General features: G+C 51.7%; 1 protein-coding gene across 1 annotated transcript; it reads right to left on the bottom strand.

The window, feature by feature from the left end:
* Nucleotides 1-1,607: 1,607 nt before the first annotated feature.
* CCT3 (chaperonin containing TCP1 subunit 3) lies at nucleotides 1,608-19,084 on the bottom strand. The gene is made up of 14 exons (XM_059145579.1): nucleotides 18,926-19,084; nucleotides 17,069-17,130; nucleotides 16,406-16,456; nucleotides 16,248-16,310; nucleotides 15,152-15,248; nucleotides 9,430-9,547; nucleotides 7,398-7,584; nucleotides 6,655-6,804; nucleotides 5,761-5,893; nucleotides 5,504-5,585; nucleotides 4,327-4,507; nucleotides 2,672-2,917; nucleotides 2,281-2,412; nucleotides 1,608-1,944 (listed from the first exon to the last, which is right to left on the bottom strand). The coding sequence occupies exons 1-14, from the start codon at nucleotides 18,954-18,956 to the stop codon at nucleotides 1,840-1,842; spliced, it is 1,638 nt and encodes a 545-aa protein (XP_059001562.1). The 5' UTR covers nucleotides 18,957-19,084; the 3' UTR covers nucleotides 1,608-1,839.
* Between the last annotated feature and the right edge of the window lie 157 nt (nucleotides 19,085-19,241).

Here is a 19,241-nt window from a genome sequence, read left to right as displayed (position 1 = left end):
AACCCAAAAACCACTCATTTTTGAGACAAGTGATTGTATCGTCTGAGCTACCAAGACACGGTGAAGTAGAGACTGGTGTCTTGCCTGAGTGGTCAGGAGCTCAGCCTCCCCACCACACAAAAATGCTGCTTTACAGGAGGAAAACGGGATGTGGCCGGTTCTGACGCATGGGGGGTGGCACGCCCAGTCAAGGAGGTGGCGAAGCTGCGAAGCTGCGGTCACGGGCCCACAGGGTGGTGACGGAGGAGGCAGCCTGCGCGGCAGGGAGAGGCTGGGAACGCCGGAGCCGGCCTGGACAGGAGGAGCTGGCCGGGAGTCCGGCTCAGAGGCGCTCACAGGGACAAGGGTCTGAGCACAGCAGGCCGGCCACCACACGCTCCCCCAGCGTTCACCCCGACACCCGGCAGGGACAACTGCAGCCAGAATGGACGTTGGGGAAAATTGCAACAGGGAGCAAAGACCCACAGGGTCTTCATGAGCACCACTTCAAGGGTCGTCTACCTCGCCCCTAAGGTCCTAGAGTGCGGAAGGAATGATGAATTAAACAGAGGCAGGGCCCTCGGCACAGGACGGCACAGGACGGGCGGGCCTGTTCCAGAGCCGCAGGGCAGGAGGAGGAGCAAGGGCTTCAGAGGGGGCTGAGCCAACGCTGGGCCCCGGAGGCAAACAGACCAGGGACCACCTCATGCCTCCTGCGGTGGGCACGGCCTGCCGAGAGCCAGACCGCCCACAGCTAGCTCGCCTGCCTTCTCCAGCTTTGTGGCCCTTGACTCGACTTTTATCTGTGCCAGTCGGACGCCCCAGTGCGAAAGGGGATGGGACTGATCGGGGTCTCCGTGGAGACCGGAGTACACACGCGGACTGGAACGCGCTGGGCAGGAGGCACTGTGTGCTGTTCTCCTTCTACCGAGCACGCCGCCCAGCACGACTAAGGCCTGCGGCCAGGGAGGAGGGAAGGGCTGACCGTTATGACTCCTAAGGACAAAGGGGATGTGGAGGGCCCAGGAGCCAACACGGACCCTGAAGAAATCACAGGCTGGCCCCACCTGGCCTCCAGCATCCCTGGCCGTTATTTTCCTGTCCGGATAAGAACAAAGCATGAAACACAATTAAACCTTCCACGACCGCCAGCAAGGAGGCAGAGGCCCTCTGGTGACCGGAGCGTGCCAGGGCACGCCAGCAGGCCGGGGGACAGACGCGGTCAGGAAGAAAAGCATTCCAGGTAAGACGCGAGGGATTCTGAAAGTTAAAGGGAACAACAGAAAAACCCCAGCTTCACGCTCTTTAGGGCAGACACCTGAGCTGTGGCGTGCACTGGGTGTTGCTGTCTACACAACCCCCGCGGGAACACCCAGGGGCTGGACAGGTTCCTCCTGTTCTCTGGGCCCTTTATACAAGGCGGTGCTGCTTCCAGTGGGAAGTCCGACCCTTTGAATTCCAAGAGTCTTCCCGACCAGCATCTGCTGGGAAGTCTGAAAAACGCCTTCAAGGAGACGGGTGCCTGCCTCCTTCCCGTCTCCCTTCCTCCCCAGTAAGGTCTCCTCCTCCTCCCGCTTCACCAGGAGGCGGAGATAAGACTCGAGACTGAAAAACACAGAACCACCGTCTCAAATGACTTAGATTTAATCGTCGGAAGCAAACTAAATTAAATGGAAAGCTTACAACAGAGAAGAATTACATGTCAGTGCCTTTTGCAAACTGAGCTGGGGCAGAAAAGGGGCTGGGCTGCCCCTCAACCCGAACCCTTCCAAGCAAAGACATCCACAGTGTCCCTGGCGGTCTGGCTCAGGGAAGAGGGAGCCTCCACCGGCTCTGCGTCGAGGTCTGGGTGCCGGCCACTCACTCCTGGCCAGCATCGGGAGCCCCGCCTTGCCGGCTCTGGTCATCCCCCTTCTTTTTGTGGCCCGAGACGATGTCATCAATCCGCAGCAGGAGAACTGCCGTCTGGGGGAAAACCACAGCCCCAAAGAGGTCAGCAGAGACCGCAAGAGCGCTTGTTTTCTTTAAAACCCAACACCGAGCTCCTCCACGTAGTTAGCATTTTATCTGCCGTCTACCCTGACCGAGCCTGGCACGGAAAACACAGCTCTCCCTCAGCAAGGGCCACATCTTGTGGGGTCACCTTGCTTTCTGCATGAGCTAGAGGGGAGTACAGAAAAGGATACTCTGCGAGACCTTCCGAGAACCCTCTGTCTTCTAAGCCCCCCCTTCAAGATCGAGCCCAACACGCTGGTTTCCAGGGTGTGCCCGCCCGCAGCCCAGCGCACTCAGGCGCCTCACCTCCACTGCCGTCTTGTACGTCTGCAGCTTCACAGCCAACGGCTCCCAGATGCCCAGTTCCTTCATGTCCACCAAGGTGCCTGTCTCACCATTTACACCCCACGTCTCACAGTTCTCCTGGGTGTGCTTGGCCTGGAGTCGGAAGAAGTATCAACAGCTCAAGGGAAAACCCCAGAAACAAGTGGGCAGGAACATGAGGTAATAAGGCAAAAACAGTGACATGAGACAAGGGAATGACAATGACTGCAAACACGTCGAGTGTTCGGAGAGAGAGAGGGGACACCTGAAGGTACAAGCTGTCAGGAGAGCCAGACGCACAGATGTGAACCATCCTCCTGGGCCAAGCAGCTCTGCCCACCCCGTCAGGAGCAAAGCGTGGGAAGGAACTCACCCGAAGGGAGGTAAGCAGACGAATGGTGCTGGCCCCACAGTTCTGGATAAGGGTGCGAGGGATGACTTCTAAGGCCTGGGCAACAGCCCTGTATGGCCACTGTTCCACACCGGTCATGGCCTTGGACTTCTCTGTCAAGGCGTGGGCCACGGCCATTTCCGAGGCCCCACCCCCCGGAACCAGCTGGGGGTCCAGGAGGACGTTGCGGCAGACCTGCATGGCATCCTGGAGGTTGCGTTCCACTTCCTTGGGAAAGCAAACGGATGACATGAAGCCCAAGGCTGGGGACTCAGAGACACATCAGAGGCACTCGAGGGCTCCCTAACTGCCACGTCTGGTAAACCATCAAGGAGGGCAGCTGGAAAGGTCCCTACAACACTGTGGGGCAGAGCAGACGCCCTGCGCCTCGCAGAAGCACAGGGACTACAGGTGTGTGAGAGGGCGGGGGGTGAAGTCAGGCGACACAGAGCAGTCCCCCTCCGTCTCCTCCCACGGCGCTGCGGGAGCCGGGCGCCATAGGCCCTGCTTGTGCACCTTTGGGTAAGTTACCTAACCTGGGACAAAAGTGGTATTTGTAACGTCAGCTTAAGAAATAAGGAAGCAGTGGTTCCCGGGGAAATGGTGAGTCACTGCCGAAGGGGTATGTCTGGCAAGATGACAAGGTTCTGAAGATCTGTGGCCCGAGAATGTAAATATGTACGGAACTATATACTCAAAAATGGTTCAGATGGTAAATTTTATGTGTTTTTTTTTGTAGTTAATAATTTTTTAAAAATTACATACACATGTAATCTCTGTACCTAAGGCAGAGCTTGAACTCATGACCTCCAGCTCGAGCTGTGTGTTTATCCAGTGAGCCAACCCGATGCCCCTAAAAAATTGTTTTTCAGGGCGCCTGCGTGGCTCAGTTGGTTGAATGTCTGCCTTCGGCTCAGGTCGTGATCCTGGGGTCCCAGGATCGAGTCCTACATCAGGCCCCCTGCTCAGTGGGGAGCCGGCTTCCCCTCCCCCCAGCCTACTGCTCCCCCTCCTTGTGCTCGTGTCATATAAAATCTTTTATTTTTTTTTTTTAAAGATTTTATTTGACAGAGAGAGACACAGCGAGAGGGAACACAAGCGGGGGGGGGGGGGGGGGCAGAGAGAGCAGCAGCTTCTCCCTGGGCAGGGAGCCTGATGTGGGTTTGACCCCAGGACCCTGGATCATGACCCAAGCTGAAGGCAGACATACAACGACTAAGCCTACCCAGGTGCCCCAACTAAATAAGATCTTAAAAAAAAATTATTATTCACTTAAAAAAGAAGATATTTGTGGCCACATATCAAAAATTAAATGGCTATGAATGGGCAACAGAAGGATTTTAGGTCTTAGGGGCCTCTCTCAAGAAACAGAACGACCCAGGGCACCTGGGGTGGCTCAGTGGGTTAAAGCCTCTGCCTTCGGCTCAGGTCATGATCCCAGGGTCCTGGGATGGAGCCCCACTCGGGCTCTCTGCTCAGCAAGAAGCCTGCCTCCCCCTCTCTCTGCCTGCTTGGGATCTCTGTCAAATAAATAAATAAAATCAGAAAGAAAGAAAGAAAGAAGAGAGAGAAAAGAGAGAAAGAAAGAAAGAAAGGAAGACCCAGTTCCGGCGCGCACGCCCCCAAGGCAGACTCACGGAGAGCAGCTCCTTGCTGGCCCCGCGCAAGAGAACGGTACAGGCCTTGGGGTCCTTGCAGTCGGTGATGAATGTGAAGTACTCGTCTCCAATTTTCTTGATTTCCAACACGCCTGCTCCTGTCCCAACATCTTCTTCTCTCAGCTCTTCTGGCCGGCTGACTATCCGGGCCCCGCAAGCTCTGTTGACCAGATTGGGGGGGGGCATGTGACTTTGGGGGCTTCTACTCATCTTCCCAGCCGGAGGCCAGTGGCTGGGGGTAAGGCCCGAAGTGGATTGCTGGAAACACGGCTACGTAACGCGGGAGCTCCTGGCTGCCCGGCAGTAAGATTCTCAAACACGTGTATGTGACGTGTCCTTGCATGGACAGGGCTGATAAACTGCAAATACACGGAACAATGAGACAAGCAGGTGCAGTTTGACCCGAGGATGTTCTGTGGCCCTTCAGCATCGGACAAATGTGCTCCCGGGCGCTTCTACCGTGTGCGCCACGTTACAGTCCTTTCCAGACGCGCTGCGTCCCGCAAGGCCCAATGAGAGCTCCAGGCCAGTAACGGAACTGCACTCAAGACAGCGCGAAGTCCAGAAGGGAGGAAAGGGAGTCCGTGAGTGTGCGTCTGACTCCACTCCACGGAGCACGGAACTCACCTGCCCGGGTCCCCCACTCCCGGGCCCACGGTCCGCCCTCTGTAGCCGTGCGCACTCAGAGCCCTTTCAGAGCTGGCGGAAGTATAACACTTGACTTGGGTCTGATATTTGATACTGGGGTGGACTCAGCTTTTTAAAATAAAAATTAGTATCAGAAACGAATGGTATGTGAACACAGAATCTGCAAATAGCGAGTCAGTCGTAAGCTACATGACCAGCAGCTGAAGATCCAGTCAGGGAATCCAACAGCCGTGCTCTAGGCTGAGCTACCACAGACAGGCTGTGACAGACCCTGAGGCAGGGACCAAGACGTCTAAGCCTGAGCCTGTCACTACTGGCCAGCAGCAGGCAGCTGCGGGTCCGGAGCCTTTCTGGAGACAGCACACAGCTAAGCCCAGGTTATGCCCATCAATACCCAATCTGACTGTGTCCTACATTAAACCTTTTCAGGTAACAGGAACCACATTATAAAGCTCCAAAAGGAAAACACACGGGAAGGAGGAATCTCATCTTCACGTGGCCAACTCACCTGGCGATGCGGTTGTTGTCTGTCTTCCGGACTCTGCGAATGGCTGTGATGTTGGCCCGCATGAGGTAGTGCTGAGCTAAATCTGTAAACCCGAGAACAGAGACGTCAAACTGGAAACCGGAATCCTGGGTCCTGAACCGGTGTCATCCCCAACGTACCCCACACCGTCGCGTTTACATTCGGTCCACGCCAACGGGGGGCGGTGGGGGCAGCCGCCCTCTTCTGCTCACCGGGAGGGGAAGCGAATGGAGTCCTACCTGAGATGCCCTTCTCTGTGATGACCACATCAGGCTTCAGACGGATAATGTCCTCACAGAGCTGCTGGATGTACTCCTCCTCCATCTGCAGGATCCGCGTGAAGTCCTCCTCTCTCGTGATCTCGATGTCAGTCTGTGAGGTGGAGAAAGCTGCGGACTTACAGGTCCGAGAGGCCTGCTGGCCGGGAGCCCAGCCCTCGGGAGCCCGTTCAGCTCCAGCCCTGCAGCTGAATGCCTTCACTTTTTTTCCTTTTTTTTAAATTAACACATAATGTCTCATTGGTTTCAGGGGTGTGGTTCCGTGTTAATGTTTAATTACACGTTAAGTGGAAGTGTCAAAGGCAAAGGCATTCAGGGGAGTTTGTGGCCTGAGGTCCCGGACCCTAGTGCAACGTTCCCTCCAGCCCGTCAGTGTGCATAGTATCTGGGTCTTAATTCTTCCCGCCAACAAAATACACCTTCCTCCCAATGCCTGCGTTAACGAGCCTGTTACTTTATTCTAGCCACACAGAGTAAAAGCCTGGTGAACCTCCTCCCTCTGAAAATTCCTTGGCGTTCCCAAGCTGAATTACCCCTGACCCTATGTTCTACTCGTGTCAGGAGAGGCGGCATGGCAGTATGGAACCGAAGCCAACAGAGCTGCGTTCAAACCCTGACCTGGCCGGGACGGTTGTGTTCCTCAATTAATCTACCTTCTCTGAGCTTTGAATCCCTCAGCTGTGAAGGGAAATCAGAATCAGCACCAACACCGGGAAAGGGTTCCCGTGGGAAGCAGAAAGTAGACATGTAGGTTGCGGACGCAGCAGGCAGGGTAACAAACACGCCTTTACTTCCGTGTCCTATTCGCAGTCCGAGTCCTCCCCCAGTGGCGAGGAGGCGGGCCGGGAGCCTCACCTGGCTTTCTCCCTTCTTGTACTCCAGAGAGGAGTCCAGCAGCACGATGCGTGGGTTCTTGATGTAGCGCCGCATTCGGGGATGGGTCACGTCTTTGTTAATCATGACTCCCCGCAGGACACACGAGTCTTCAATGATGCCCCCCGGTATCTGAGCAAAAGACCCACTTTTCATCCACAACCAAGAGCAGCCAGTTCTCAACTCCCTTCCCAGACACTCGGCTTTCCCGAATGAGCACATGCAGGTTTCTGACGTCGCTTTTTCCCTGAACGTCAAAAACAGCTGTAACCACACTTCTCCCTCCAGGAGGCACACCAATCACGGACCAGGACCCCGATCTGAAGGTCAGCGGAGACGCTGAGAAATTCAGGGACTCGCAAAGATTCTCTCAGATGTTTTAGGCTTGGGGCTCCACCTACAGGCCCACGGCTATTAATGCTACTTTTGGTCCTCCAAGGAGCAGAGCTGGGGAGCGCTTTCTGGGGCCTGGGTGAAAGCCTCACCAAGAGGCCCAGACACAGAGACACCGAGAAGCCCTCCTCCAGCCCCCGGAAGCCTTGCGGAGGAACAGCACTGAAAGCAGCAGAACTATTCTGGGAACACCTCCTGGGTACCTTCTTTTTCAAGCTGCAGTTTTCTGGGCAGCAAATGTTCTAACTATAAAAACACAACCCTCGGTCCTGCCTAGTGAGGCGACTCCCGCTCGGAAGCAGCGCGTCCTGCAAGCGCGCGGACGAGCTCACCTTCTCCACCCGGGCGTACTTCTTGATGTCGATCTCCTTGCGACCGTTCTCCTCAAACTGCACCGTCCGGACGGCGTCGAGGGCGATGCTGCAGGCCAGCGAGGCCCACCGGCTGATGGCTTTGGTGGTGATAGAGCTGTTGATGATGTTCAGCATCACGTCTCGGTTACTGGTGTCCACAGGGGTACTGGAGGAAGAGGCAGGCAGTGTGCTCAGCGGACAGCTCGGACGGTCGAGGAAGTCCCTCATCTACAGCCTAGGGACCCCGGTGGGGGGCAACGGACAGAACTGTCCCTCCCCGTGACTTTCAACAAGACTGCAACTAAGCCGTCCCTGGAAGCGATCTCAAATCCGACCAGTGTCTCCTCATGCCTGACGACCCTCCAGACTTAAGAGTTTACAGAAAAATGGTGTGTTCTTTATCTTCTGCTTCAACCAAATAAACTCCACTTTGTAACTTGGGTCAAAACACATTTTGCCTCTGACACCTTATCCCACCACTAGTAAATGCCAAGAGCTCGTCCTGGTAACCCCCCTCGGCCCGCACTATCCTCAAGCAGCTGATTCCGTGGTGAACCACATGCCGTGTTTGTGTTCAGCCTCTCCTAACAGCAGCACACACCTGTATGTGGTGAGACTATCTGCAGCCATAAAACTGAAGTTCTACAATACCTTGGACACCACCTAAACCGAATTTTCATGTAACAGTGTAAGGCATATGCTATGCTATCATTACATAGCTCTTGAATTAATGGATTTTTCTTTTAAAGATTTTTATTTATTTGACAGAGACAGAGATCACAAGTAGGCAGAGAGGGAGGCAGAGAGAGGGAAGCAGGCTCCCCGCTGACAGAGAGCCTGAGGCGGGGCTCAATCCCAGGACCCAGAGATCATGACCCGAGCTAAAGGCAGAGGCTTAACCCACTGAGCCACCCAGGTGCCCCTGGATTTTATTTTTTTTAAATATTTATTTGAGACAGCATGAGCTGGGGGAGAGGCAGACTCTAGTGAGGAAGAAGCCCGAGGTAGGACTTAATCCCAGGACGCTGGGATCATAACCTGAGCCGAAGGAAGATGCTTCACCAACTGAGCCACCCAGGCGCCCCAAGAATTATGGATTTTAGAGAAGAAACAACAGCTCGACAAGTATCACCTAGGACATTCAGACAATTATTGTTTGATAAGAGAAACTATCAATTCAGCTCCACAAACTCAATAAATCCTTTGGTTATCTCTACATTCTTACAGCTTACTTTATAAAATTAATTTCAGGCAAACAACACCACATTCCCTGAAAGTGCTAGACAGACTTTAACATACAGTCCGTTTCTTAGCAGGTACTACAACACACAGCTCGCCAAGTTACTCGAGGCTTATGCACCAAAAACCCAACCACATCAGAGTAGAGGCTTTACACAGAATTTTTAAACCCAGGACATTCTGCGTTATGTCATGACCTCACATCCTCTGATTTTAGAAGTCCTGCCTTTCCACACTCCTATCGTTACCCTATTAGTACACAGCAGATGAACAGCAAGTTCTTGAATTCCTAGATGGGACTCAAACAGATTTTCAGTCCCACTCCTCCTGACTTTAATGGAAGACTGCCGGCTACCGCCCTCCTCAGCATTTTACTAGAGAATTAACTGCATGAGTCATAATCCTACGTGATGGTAGGGCACTTTAGTATTAAATCCTGAATAATTAGTTATCCAACTCTTCAACTAACTCCCCCCACTGGCATCTAAGCTTTGAGAAGGTGGGTCTATTTTGCTACACATTTTCCATAGCAGCCCCTAACAGGGGAACAAGCAAACTGCATGTAACCCGAAGACATGTGGGAGAACTGAACCCAACTCCCTTTGTCCGCTCCGTGCCCTGTGTCATTGTCCTCTGTCTTCTGCTGTCCTCCTCTCTCCTCCTTGCATACAGGACAACAGTGTCAAGCCCTGGTGATGCGCCTTCCTTCACCACCGCAGAACACCTCCATCTTCCAGGCCCCCACGGCTGACAGTAGCTCTGATCTCAATACCTGATCTTCTTAAGGGTGCTGATCATGTCGTCCAGGGCCTTGCGGTACGCACTGATCACCACCGTTGGGTGCATCTGCTGCTCCAGGAAGTGCTCGGCCACAGACAGCATCTCCCCCGCTGAAAAGAGACACACAAGCCATCGTGTTTTTTTTTTAATAAAGTACCAAGATTTCAAGGCAACTTCATGAGACTTCTAAAAATACCTTATCATTTTCCCTAAAATAGATGGTCCCAAAACCTATGCCAATGGAATGTTAATAAAATTTTTTTGTAATCCAAATTTTATACTTTATACAAGGCAATCCATGAAAAAAATACCCTCACCAGACATGCTTTAAGTGATCGAAGATTGAACACAGTTTATTCACTTGATCTTTCAAGATCAGCGTTTGTCACCAGTTTTCCAAGCAAAAGGAGACATTTTCCCCCCCAAAGACTCCAGAAGGAAAAACATATAAAGGAAAATGGACTTGTTTATGATTCTCTCGGAACCTGGGAGGCAGAGAAACCATTTGTACTAAAAACAAAAATACACATAAAAACCTTATACCTGGAAGCATAACCACAAAAATTTTACAAAATTTACTGAGATTATTTGTGAAACATCCCCTTACTAAAAAAATTTGTCTTTATTTTCTAACACACACAAATAGATATAGATGCACATATACACACAAGTCTGTTTCTTCTTCTTCTTTTTTTTTTTAAAGATTTTATTTATTTATTTGACAGACAGAGCTCACAAGCAGGCAGAGAGGCAGGCAGAGAGAGAGGAGGAAGCAGACTCCCCGCTGAGCAGAGCCCGATACAGAGCTCGATCCCAGAACCCTGGGATCATGACCTGAGCCGAAGGCAGAGGCTTTAACCCACTGAGCCACCCAGGCGCCCCACAAGTCTGTTTCTTAACAAAAAAGTTTGGAGAGACAAATATACTTTTTGTAACAATTAAAAAAAAAAGATCTTTTGTACAATTTGCTTGTACTACCTGTCCACTAACACTGATTGTTAAAATGTACACAAATGAAAAAAAAATGTACACAAATGTGTCAAGGTTCACAAGTGTACTCTTTGAGAGGCACCTGAGTGGCTCAATCCTTAAGCGTCTGCCTGCGGCTCAGGTCATGACCCCAGGGTCCTGGGATCCAGCCCTGCATCAGGCTCCCTGCTCAGCGGGAAGCCTGCTTCTCCCTCTCCCACTCCCTCTGCTTGTGTTCCCTCTCTCGCTGTGTCTCTGTCCAATAAATAAAATCTTAAAAACAAAAACAAATGTACTTTGGCACGTGCTTGAATGTTTGAATTCGATACCTTACACCAATTCCTAAGTGACCAAAATACCTGTTAAAATAATCAAGCAATTATTTTTTTACAGACTTTATTCAGTTTGAGAGCGAGCGCACACACACGCGTGTGCACACATGGCAGGAGGGGCGGAAGGGGAGGAGGGACAAGCAGACTCTGCACCAAGTGTGGAGCCTAATGCGGGGCTTGGTCCCACGACCCTGAGATCATCATCTGAGCCATAACCAAGTCAGACACTCAACTGACTGAGCCACCCAGGTGCGTCCAGAAATACGCATTTTAAAATACACTGGAGTAAGTTCACTTAGGAAAAGGTATGGCCTGTTAGAGAACAGTGAGGACAACTTCAAAGAAGAATGACTCTAGGAACACCAGGGTTTTCTTTATCAGAGCTACCTAGACTCATGGATACTTAACCCCCTAATCTCTCCGGGAGACTTAACTAGGTTATTAGCTAGGAAAGCCTGCCTGGTGACTACTGCTCATCTGCAGCCACGAAACAGTGGGAAAACACATGAAGTCTGTCTTCCTTCTTGCATCCTCCGAATTTTCCCTCCAAGCACAGAACTAGCCACACCTAATTTTCACTCCTCAAAGAGAACTGGGTCTGAACAAATGCTTAGTGGGCACCTGGGTGGCTCTCCAGGTTAAGCATCCGACCCTGGGTTTCGACTCAGGTCATCTCAGGGCCAGAGGAACGGAGCCCTGAGTCCAGCTCCGATCAGCAGGGGGTCCGCTGAAGCCCCCCTCTCTCCCTCTGCTCGCCCCCCAACCCCAGCTCACGCTCTGTCAAAAAATAACCAAGTGCTTAGTTGGTGGTGACACACTACATCTCCACCCAACTCTGTACTTCCTAAAAATAACTGAAAACATCACTTTAAAAGTTCATACAATAATTCTGTTATATGCACTCTACTTCCAGACATGTGGGCCAACATCATTAACTGACATCTGTTAAAAGAGTTCATTTCCTTAAAATGAAACAAGATGGGATTGGGAGGGAGACAAACCATAAGAGACTCTTAATCTCACAAAACAAACTGAGGGTTGCTGGGGGGCGGAAGAGAGATAGGGTGATGGTGATTTCCTCAACAATGTATTACTGAAATCAGATTTTAAAAAATAAATGCCTTGGGGCACCTGGGTGGCTCAGAGGGTTAAAGCCTCTGCCTTCGGCTCGGGTCATGATCCCAGGGTCCTGGGATCGAGCCCCGCATCGGGCTCTCCGCTCAGCGGGGAGCCTGTATTCCCCTCTCTCTGCCTGCCTCTCTCCCTACTTGTGATCTCTGTCTGTCAAATAAATAAATAAAATCTTTAAAAAAAAAAATAAAAAAAAAAAATAAAAAATAAAATAAAATAAAATAAATGCCTTGATTATAAGCATTTCTCCATTGACTTAAAACACACAGAGAAATAAAGGCAACGTCAAATTTTCAGAACTGATCCTTTATGATCCTACAGAAAATGGAAAGATGTTATTAAAATATGTACGGTCAAGACTCATTGTCAACATTCGTCACCCGCACAACTGGCTAAAATGTCATTTGTAAGGGCGTCTGGATGGCTCAGTTGCTGAACATCTGCCTTTGGCTCAGGTCATGATCCCATGGTCCGGGGATAGAGCCCTGCATCGGGCTCCCTGCTCAGCAGGCAGCCTGCTTCTCCCTCTCCCACTCCCACTGCTGGTGTTCCCTCTCATGGTCTCTGTCAAATAAATATATAAAATGTTATCTTTGAGCCCCAAATCAGGGGCATTTTCATTGTCACTCACACACACGTGCTGAGATGAACACTCAAGTCACGCAATGCAATGCCCTGCCCTGCTTCAGCTCCCACACTTTATGCAATACAGGTTCACATTTTTGTGCATTTTGTTGACTTCACTGTTTAAACTGGCCCAAGCATAGCACTAGTCCAGCCCAGCCTTCCTAAGTGCAAGAAAAGTGACGTGCCTTACAGAGAAAACACATTACAAAAGCCTCGTTCAGGCGTGAGTTACGGTGCTACTGGCTGTGAGTTCAATGAATCAGCAACATGTATTACATAATGTGTCCTTATTTTTATTTAAAAATTTATTTATTGTGGAGCGCCCAGGTGGCTCAGTCATTTGAGCATCTGCCTTTGGCTCGGGTCATGATCCCTGGGTCCTGGGATCAAGTCTTGTGTTTTGTTTTTTTAAGATTTTATTTACTTATTTGACAGAGGGATCACAAGTTAGGCAGAGAGGCAGGCAGAGAGAGAGGGGGAAGCAGGCTCTCCGCTGAGCAGAGAGCCCAATGCAGGACTCGATCCCAGGACCCTGAGATCATGACCTGAGCCACAGGCAGAGGCTTAACCCACTGAGCCACCAGGCGCCCTGGGCTCCGTTTAGTGGGAACTCTGCTTCTCCCTCTATCCTTCCCCGCACTCATGATCCCTTGCTCTCTCAAATAAATAAAACCTTTAAAAAATAAATAATTTATTTATTTGAGAAAAAAAGAGAGACCGCGTGTGCATTCCCCTGTGCAAGTGGGCGGAGGGGAAGGGGGAAGAGGAGGGAGAAACTCTCAAGCAGACTCTGCTCAGCACAGAGCTTGACGCTAGGTTTGACCTCAGGACCCATGAGATCATGACCTAAGCTGAAACCAAAAGTCTGACGCTTAATGACTGAACCACACAGGAGCCCCCATAGGGTGTCTTTAAAAAAAAAAAAAAACTGAGGGGAGCCGGGGTGGCTCACTGTGTTAAGCCTCTGCCTTCGGCTCAGGTCATGATCTCAAGGTCCCGGGATCGAGCCCCACATTGGGCTCTCCACTTGGCAGGGAACCTGCAACGCACCACCCACCCCCACCCCCGTTGCCCTGCCTGCCTCTCTGCCTGCTTGCGATTGCTTTCTCTTTGCAAAATAAGTAAATAAAATCTTAAAAACAAAACAAAACAAAAAACAAACCGAGAGGTGCCTGGCTAGCTCACTTGGAAAGGCGTCAACTCTTGACCTTATGGTTATGAGCTCAAACCCCATGCTGGAAGTAGAAATTATTTATTTGGTTGGTTTTTTATTCTATTTATAATTTTATTTATCTGTCAGAGAGCACGCACTGGCTCACGTGGGAGCACAGGCAGGGGGAGCGGCAGGCAGAGGGAGAAGCAAGGCTCCCCTTTAAGCAAGGAGCCTAATGCAGGACTTGATCCCAAGACCCTGATCATGATCCTAGACAAAGGCAAACGCTTAACCAACTGAGCCACCCCGGTGAACTGGGAGATTACTTTAAAAATAAGTAGGGGAGGCTGGGTGGCTCAGCCAGCTAACCATCTGGTCTTGGCTCAGGTCCTAATCCCAAGGTGCTGGGACTGCAGCCGGTATCAGGCTTCCTGCTCGGCGGGGAGCCTGTTCTCTCTCCTTCCTGCTCGTGCTCTCGATCACTCTCTCCCCCAAATAAATAAAACCTTTCTAAAAAATTGAAATAGAAATAAATAAAACAAACCAAAAAACCCCTCACATTAAGTGAGGTATGAGGGCACCTGATTCTTGGTTTCAGCTGTCATGATCTCATGGTCGTGGGATCGAGCTCCCTATCAGGCTCCAAGCTCCCGTCGCTACGGGAACTCTGCTTGGGTTTCTCCCCCTCTGCCCTCAGCCTCTCCCCTGCCCACCCCCCCCAAACAAATGCAATAAGGTGTGTAGGTATTAAAGAGTGTGTAGAGGCTCAAAGGAGCCGGACACGGATCTACTCCAGGACGGACGGTTTAGCGCTTGCGAACTCAGCATCTGTGGTGACTTTCTAGAATGCAACTTACCGTGAATGACAAGAACACACTGTATTTTGTTCAACCAGGTTTTTAGTTCATCCTACACTATAATGAATGTTTTATGCTCACTTAGAGAAAATACACAAAAAATTACCAATAAATTATTTAAATTTTGTAATTAGCGGACTGGTAATAATTTCCTTATTAAAATAGGACACATATGTTATTTCCGATAAAAATCTTCATGTTTTGATCACCTGGGTGGCTCAGCAGGTAAAGTGTCTACCTTCGGCTCAGGTCATGGGGATCAAGTCTTACGTGGGCCCCTCCCCTTCTCCCTGTACCCCTCCGCGCTGCTTGCGATCTCTTTGTCTCTCTCTCCGATAAACATACATCTTTAAAGATTTTGTCTACTTGACAGAGAGAGAGAGAGAGAGAGAGAGCGAGCGAGCGCATGCGTGCACGAGCAGGACTGAAGGAGAGGCAGGCCCCCTGCTGAGCAGGGAGCCCGATGTCGGGTTCGATCCCTGGACCCTAAGATCATGACCTGAGCCAAAGGCAGATGTTTAATGACTGAGCTACCCAGGCAGGTGCTCCAAATAAATAAAATCTTAAACAAAAAAAAAGGGGGGAAAGAAAAAACCTCATGTTTCAATCGAGCTTCCCTTATCAGCACTGCTGTCGTCCTCTTACCAAGAATAATTACTGATGTGGTCCCGTCTCCAACCTCTTCATCCTGTGTCCGGCTAATTTCAATCATGGATTTGGCTGCTGGATGCTGGACTTGAATCTGAGAAGGAAAACACAGATTGCCACGGAATCAGCAATACTCAAAGACCTCGGAACCCACTCTACTGGGTCCTGACTCTTGAGCTGTTATATTCTCTCCCTTACCCAGTACTGTTTTACCACAGCTTACATGATTTTAAGGGGTCTCCAAAATATCTAAGTGAATCCTCTCTCCAAGTCCCCCTCTTTTTAGGGAAAAATGCGTCCCAACTCAACTACTCAAGTTTCTCAAAGACAGAAGAGCCTCTTACTTTCATAGCTTACTTCCCAGGAGCCCCAGTGTTGCGGCTGAACTGTGTTTTCCAAAAGGACAGCTGAAGTCCTACCCTCTGGAAACTGTGAATGGGAATGTTACTGAAACACAGTCTTTGCAGTTGTAATCAAGATCTACAATTAGATCATGTGTGATATTACGACAGACCCTATATCCAATCATTGTTGTCCTTCTAACAGAGCCACAACAGGAGAATGGCCTATAACAACTGAGAAGGAGACAGGGGGCGCCTGGGTGGCTCAGTGGGTTAGGACTCTGCCTTCCGCTCAGGTCATGATCTCAGGGCCCTGGGATAGAGCCCCACACGTCAGGCTCTCTGCTCAGTGGGGAGCTGGCTTCTCCCTCTCCTTCTGCACCTCCACCCGTTTGTGCCTGCTGTTAAATAAAAATCTTAAAAGAAAAAAAAAAAAAAAGGAGACTGAGTCCACAGGCCAAGGAATGTCACAGACTGCGGTCAACCACCAGATGCTGGTAGCATCAAAGACAGATTCTTTTCTTGAGCTTTCGGAAGGAGGAGGGCCCTGCTGACACCTTGATTTTTCACTTCTAGCCTCCACTTTATGAGAAAATAAATTTCTGTTTAAAGCCACGGCAGTCCTAAGAAACTAACCATCATGCATACATAATTTTACGGATCCTTTATAAAATTCCTAGAAAGCAAAACGTTCCAATTTCAGTATGTGTGCTGCCGAAGCGAACACTGGAAAGCTCAACAAAAAGTCACACCTCTCGGAGAATGGCGTTGCCGTCGTTGGTCATCACAATGCCTCCCATGGGGTCCAAAAGCATCTAGGACAAAAGTAAGTCATACCTAAGTTACACTTGTTCCAGGTAACAGACAGGAAAAATCTGAAGTCAGAAAGTGCAGGAAGGGCCAGGCCTACCTTCATCATGGACTTGGGTCCCAAGCACGTGCGGATGATGTCCGCGATGGTCTAGCAAAAAGAAAATGACAGACGCGGACCACCGGTCAGAAGGCCCGTGAGTGCGCGCGTCAGAAGGCACGTTCGGTACAGGCCGCCACAGCCCCAGGGGCTGCTACTTCTCCCCAGGAGTGATTTCAGGGTGGACGCAGAAAGAATTTTTCACAGGAAAGGGGGACGTGGCTTCCAGAGCTTCCGGTTCCCGTAACTCAGGTAACCACGGGTCCACGTTAGCATTTCTTCCCACGACAGGGGCCTCCACACTGCGCTAAACCAGCTCCGGGGAGGTTTCACTCTTTCGTCCAGAAGCACGTGCTGAGTACCCCGCCAGGATCTACAGTGGGCACTAGGAATGCCAACGGGAAGACAGTCCTTTCCCTCAAGTAACTCGTGGGGAATGGCAGGCAGACACGAGCAGGTTACAAAACAATATACACTAACAGAATTATGCCCAGGTATTAGGCCTAACTCACTGCGGGAGAGTATCTTTCTACCTACCACCATGAGAGAAACGGCCTGAAAGGACATTTTCTTCTGCCTAACTGCAAATGAATACAAAAGGACCAGGGAAGGCAGCTGGAGGCAAACTAATCCAAACTTTAAACTACTTCAAAGACACACTACCTTAGCGGCATTGATGTTTCCAGACTGAACTTTTCTTCCAGATTCACGCTTTGTGTTCTGGCCTAAAACAGATAAAATAAAATGCAACAGATCAGGATTCACCCACCGTATAGAAAGTCTAATTCCCTGACCTTTGAAAATAAACACACACACAGGTGTTACAGATGTAACAAGGGTCAACCCTCACCGGACCGTACCCTTCAAATACGTGTAAGTTATTGTGTCGACATACCTTAAAAAACTGTTAAAAAAGTAAATATACGTACTTGTGGCTACGTCTTTATGTCAAGCCCTGGCACACAAACAATCCCTAACACTTCAACCCTGGAGCCCTGGCCATCGCCTTCCCACGAACCAAACGTTCACGTATTTACAGCAGATTCATAACCTGAGGTCCACGAGTGGGCCCTAGTGGAATGAACTCCTGGGGTTGGGAGAAAATGGGGAGATACTGTGTTCTTGTCTGGGAAGAGGCTCTAGAGCGATCAGGTTCTCAAAGGACCGCTGACCTAAAAAAAGCATCAATCACTGCTTTATGCTAAAAAGGAAGGAGTCTGGGGGGTCCCTATCTTCCTACTTGGGCAGAGGGAATCACACTGACAGTCCCAGCGCAATCACTGCCGTGCCCCCACGGTGTGCTGTGCAGTGAGAACATGCTCTGAGAGGGGCTCGGTTTACCAGACACGCTCGCTCCACACTTGGCTAGAACAGGAATGCCTCAGGGACCCCTACCATCAGCCAGAGCTAAGCACGAATCCTGACAGGAGGCCTACTCGGTTCTAGCCTCTAGTGCCAGGGATAAACGCAGACCTGGAAAAGGCTTCACGATGCACCACTTGCCCCTGGGCCCTCCCCATGGAGACAAGCCCGTGGCTCCAACCAGACCAACCTAATGCTGACCACAGACTCCCTACAGGTTAAATGGGTAAAATTTTCACCCAGTCCCGTCTCATCTACGCGCTCGGGACCCTCAGCATTTGGATTCCCGTTTCAGGTCGCCGTAACTAAAGTCCCGCCTGGACTGTCCGGCAGACTCATCAGAACGAAGGCGGCTTTGCCCCAGTTCGGTGAAATCTTTTTTTTTTTTCTTTTTTCTAAAAACAGTTCTTTCCTAGGGACAGGGAAAACGGAGGAAATCGCGTTATTGCATTTGCGCACCGAAACCCGTAAGGGAGGGACGAGAGCTTGTACGGGGTACAGAAGTTACCCGAAAAACGGGAACGGCCCGAGCGAGGACAATGGAGGTGGCCCTCAGAGAGGAATCCAGGAACACTCCGCAGGAAAGATCGCGGCGCAGAGGTCGCCGCGGGGCGAATCACACCCAGGCCGGACCCCGCAGCGTCGCTGGAGCGGACCCCGGGGCGCCGTCACGGAGACTGACCGCGGGTCCCACCGGCTGTGCGCGGACCCCCTCTCCGGCCGCTGCCCCCCGCCCGGCACCTAATCCCCCCACCCCACGGGGACAGGCTCCTGCGCCGCCAGTAAGGGCCGCACGCTCGAGCCAGGCGAGCCGGCGGGGCCCCGCGGCCACGGCCCCACCGGCCCCACCGGCCCCACCGGCCCCGGCGCCGAGGCCGGGCCGCGCCGGGCCACATCCCACTCCCCAGCCCCGCACCGAAAACCACGCGAGCAGGGGCGCGGCGGCGCGGAGAGCGCGAGTGCCCGCAGCCGGCGGCTCGGCCAGGGCCAGGGAGACCAGGGACCCGGTCGGGGCACTCGGGGAGCGGCGGCGGGGGCTTCCGAGGCGACGGGAAGGCTGCGCGGCCCGACCCGGGCGGGACCCGGCTGGGGCCCCACGGCCAAGCGCGGAGGGAAGGGGCGGAAGGGGGCCCCTGCCCCGGCTTCCCCCCAACTCACTGAGCACGAGCACCGGACGATGGCCCATCATGGCGGCGCGATGCAGAGCCCGGTACCCAGCTCTGGGGCGACCGGCAGAACCTTCTGGAGAGAGAGAAGCAGAGAGAAGCCCAGAAAACGCTGCCTCCTCAAGGCTCACACCTCAACCCGCTACCCTCCGGGTCGCTGCCAATCACCGCAGCCAGCGCATTGACCGGCACGAACACCGGCCAATCGGCTTCCTTAGCCCCGCCCTCGACGCCGGAACGGCCGGGCAAGCTAGATGGAGAGCGCGCGGCGATGGCACGGGGAGGGCGCGGGCGCTTGCGCAGTAGGG

The sequence above is a fragment of the Mustela lutreola genome, chromosome 14, assembly GCF_030435805.1.
Source record: "Mustela lutreola isolate mMusLut2 chromosome 14, mMusLut2.pri, whole genome shotgun sequence".
Classification (NCBI taxonomy): domain Eukaryota; kingdom Metazoa; phylum Chordata; class Mammalia; order Carnivora; family Mustelidae; genus Mustela; species Mustela lutreola.
Note: the sequence above shows the minus strand (reverse complement) of the source record. Positions and strands in the feature narration are given on the sequence as shown.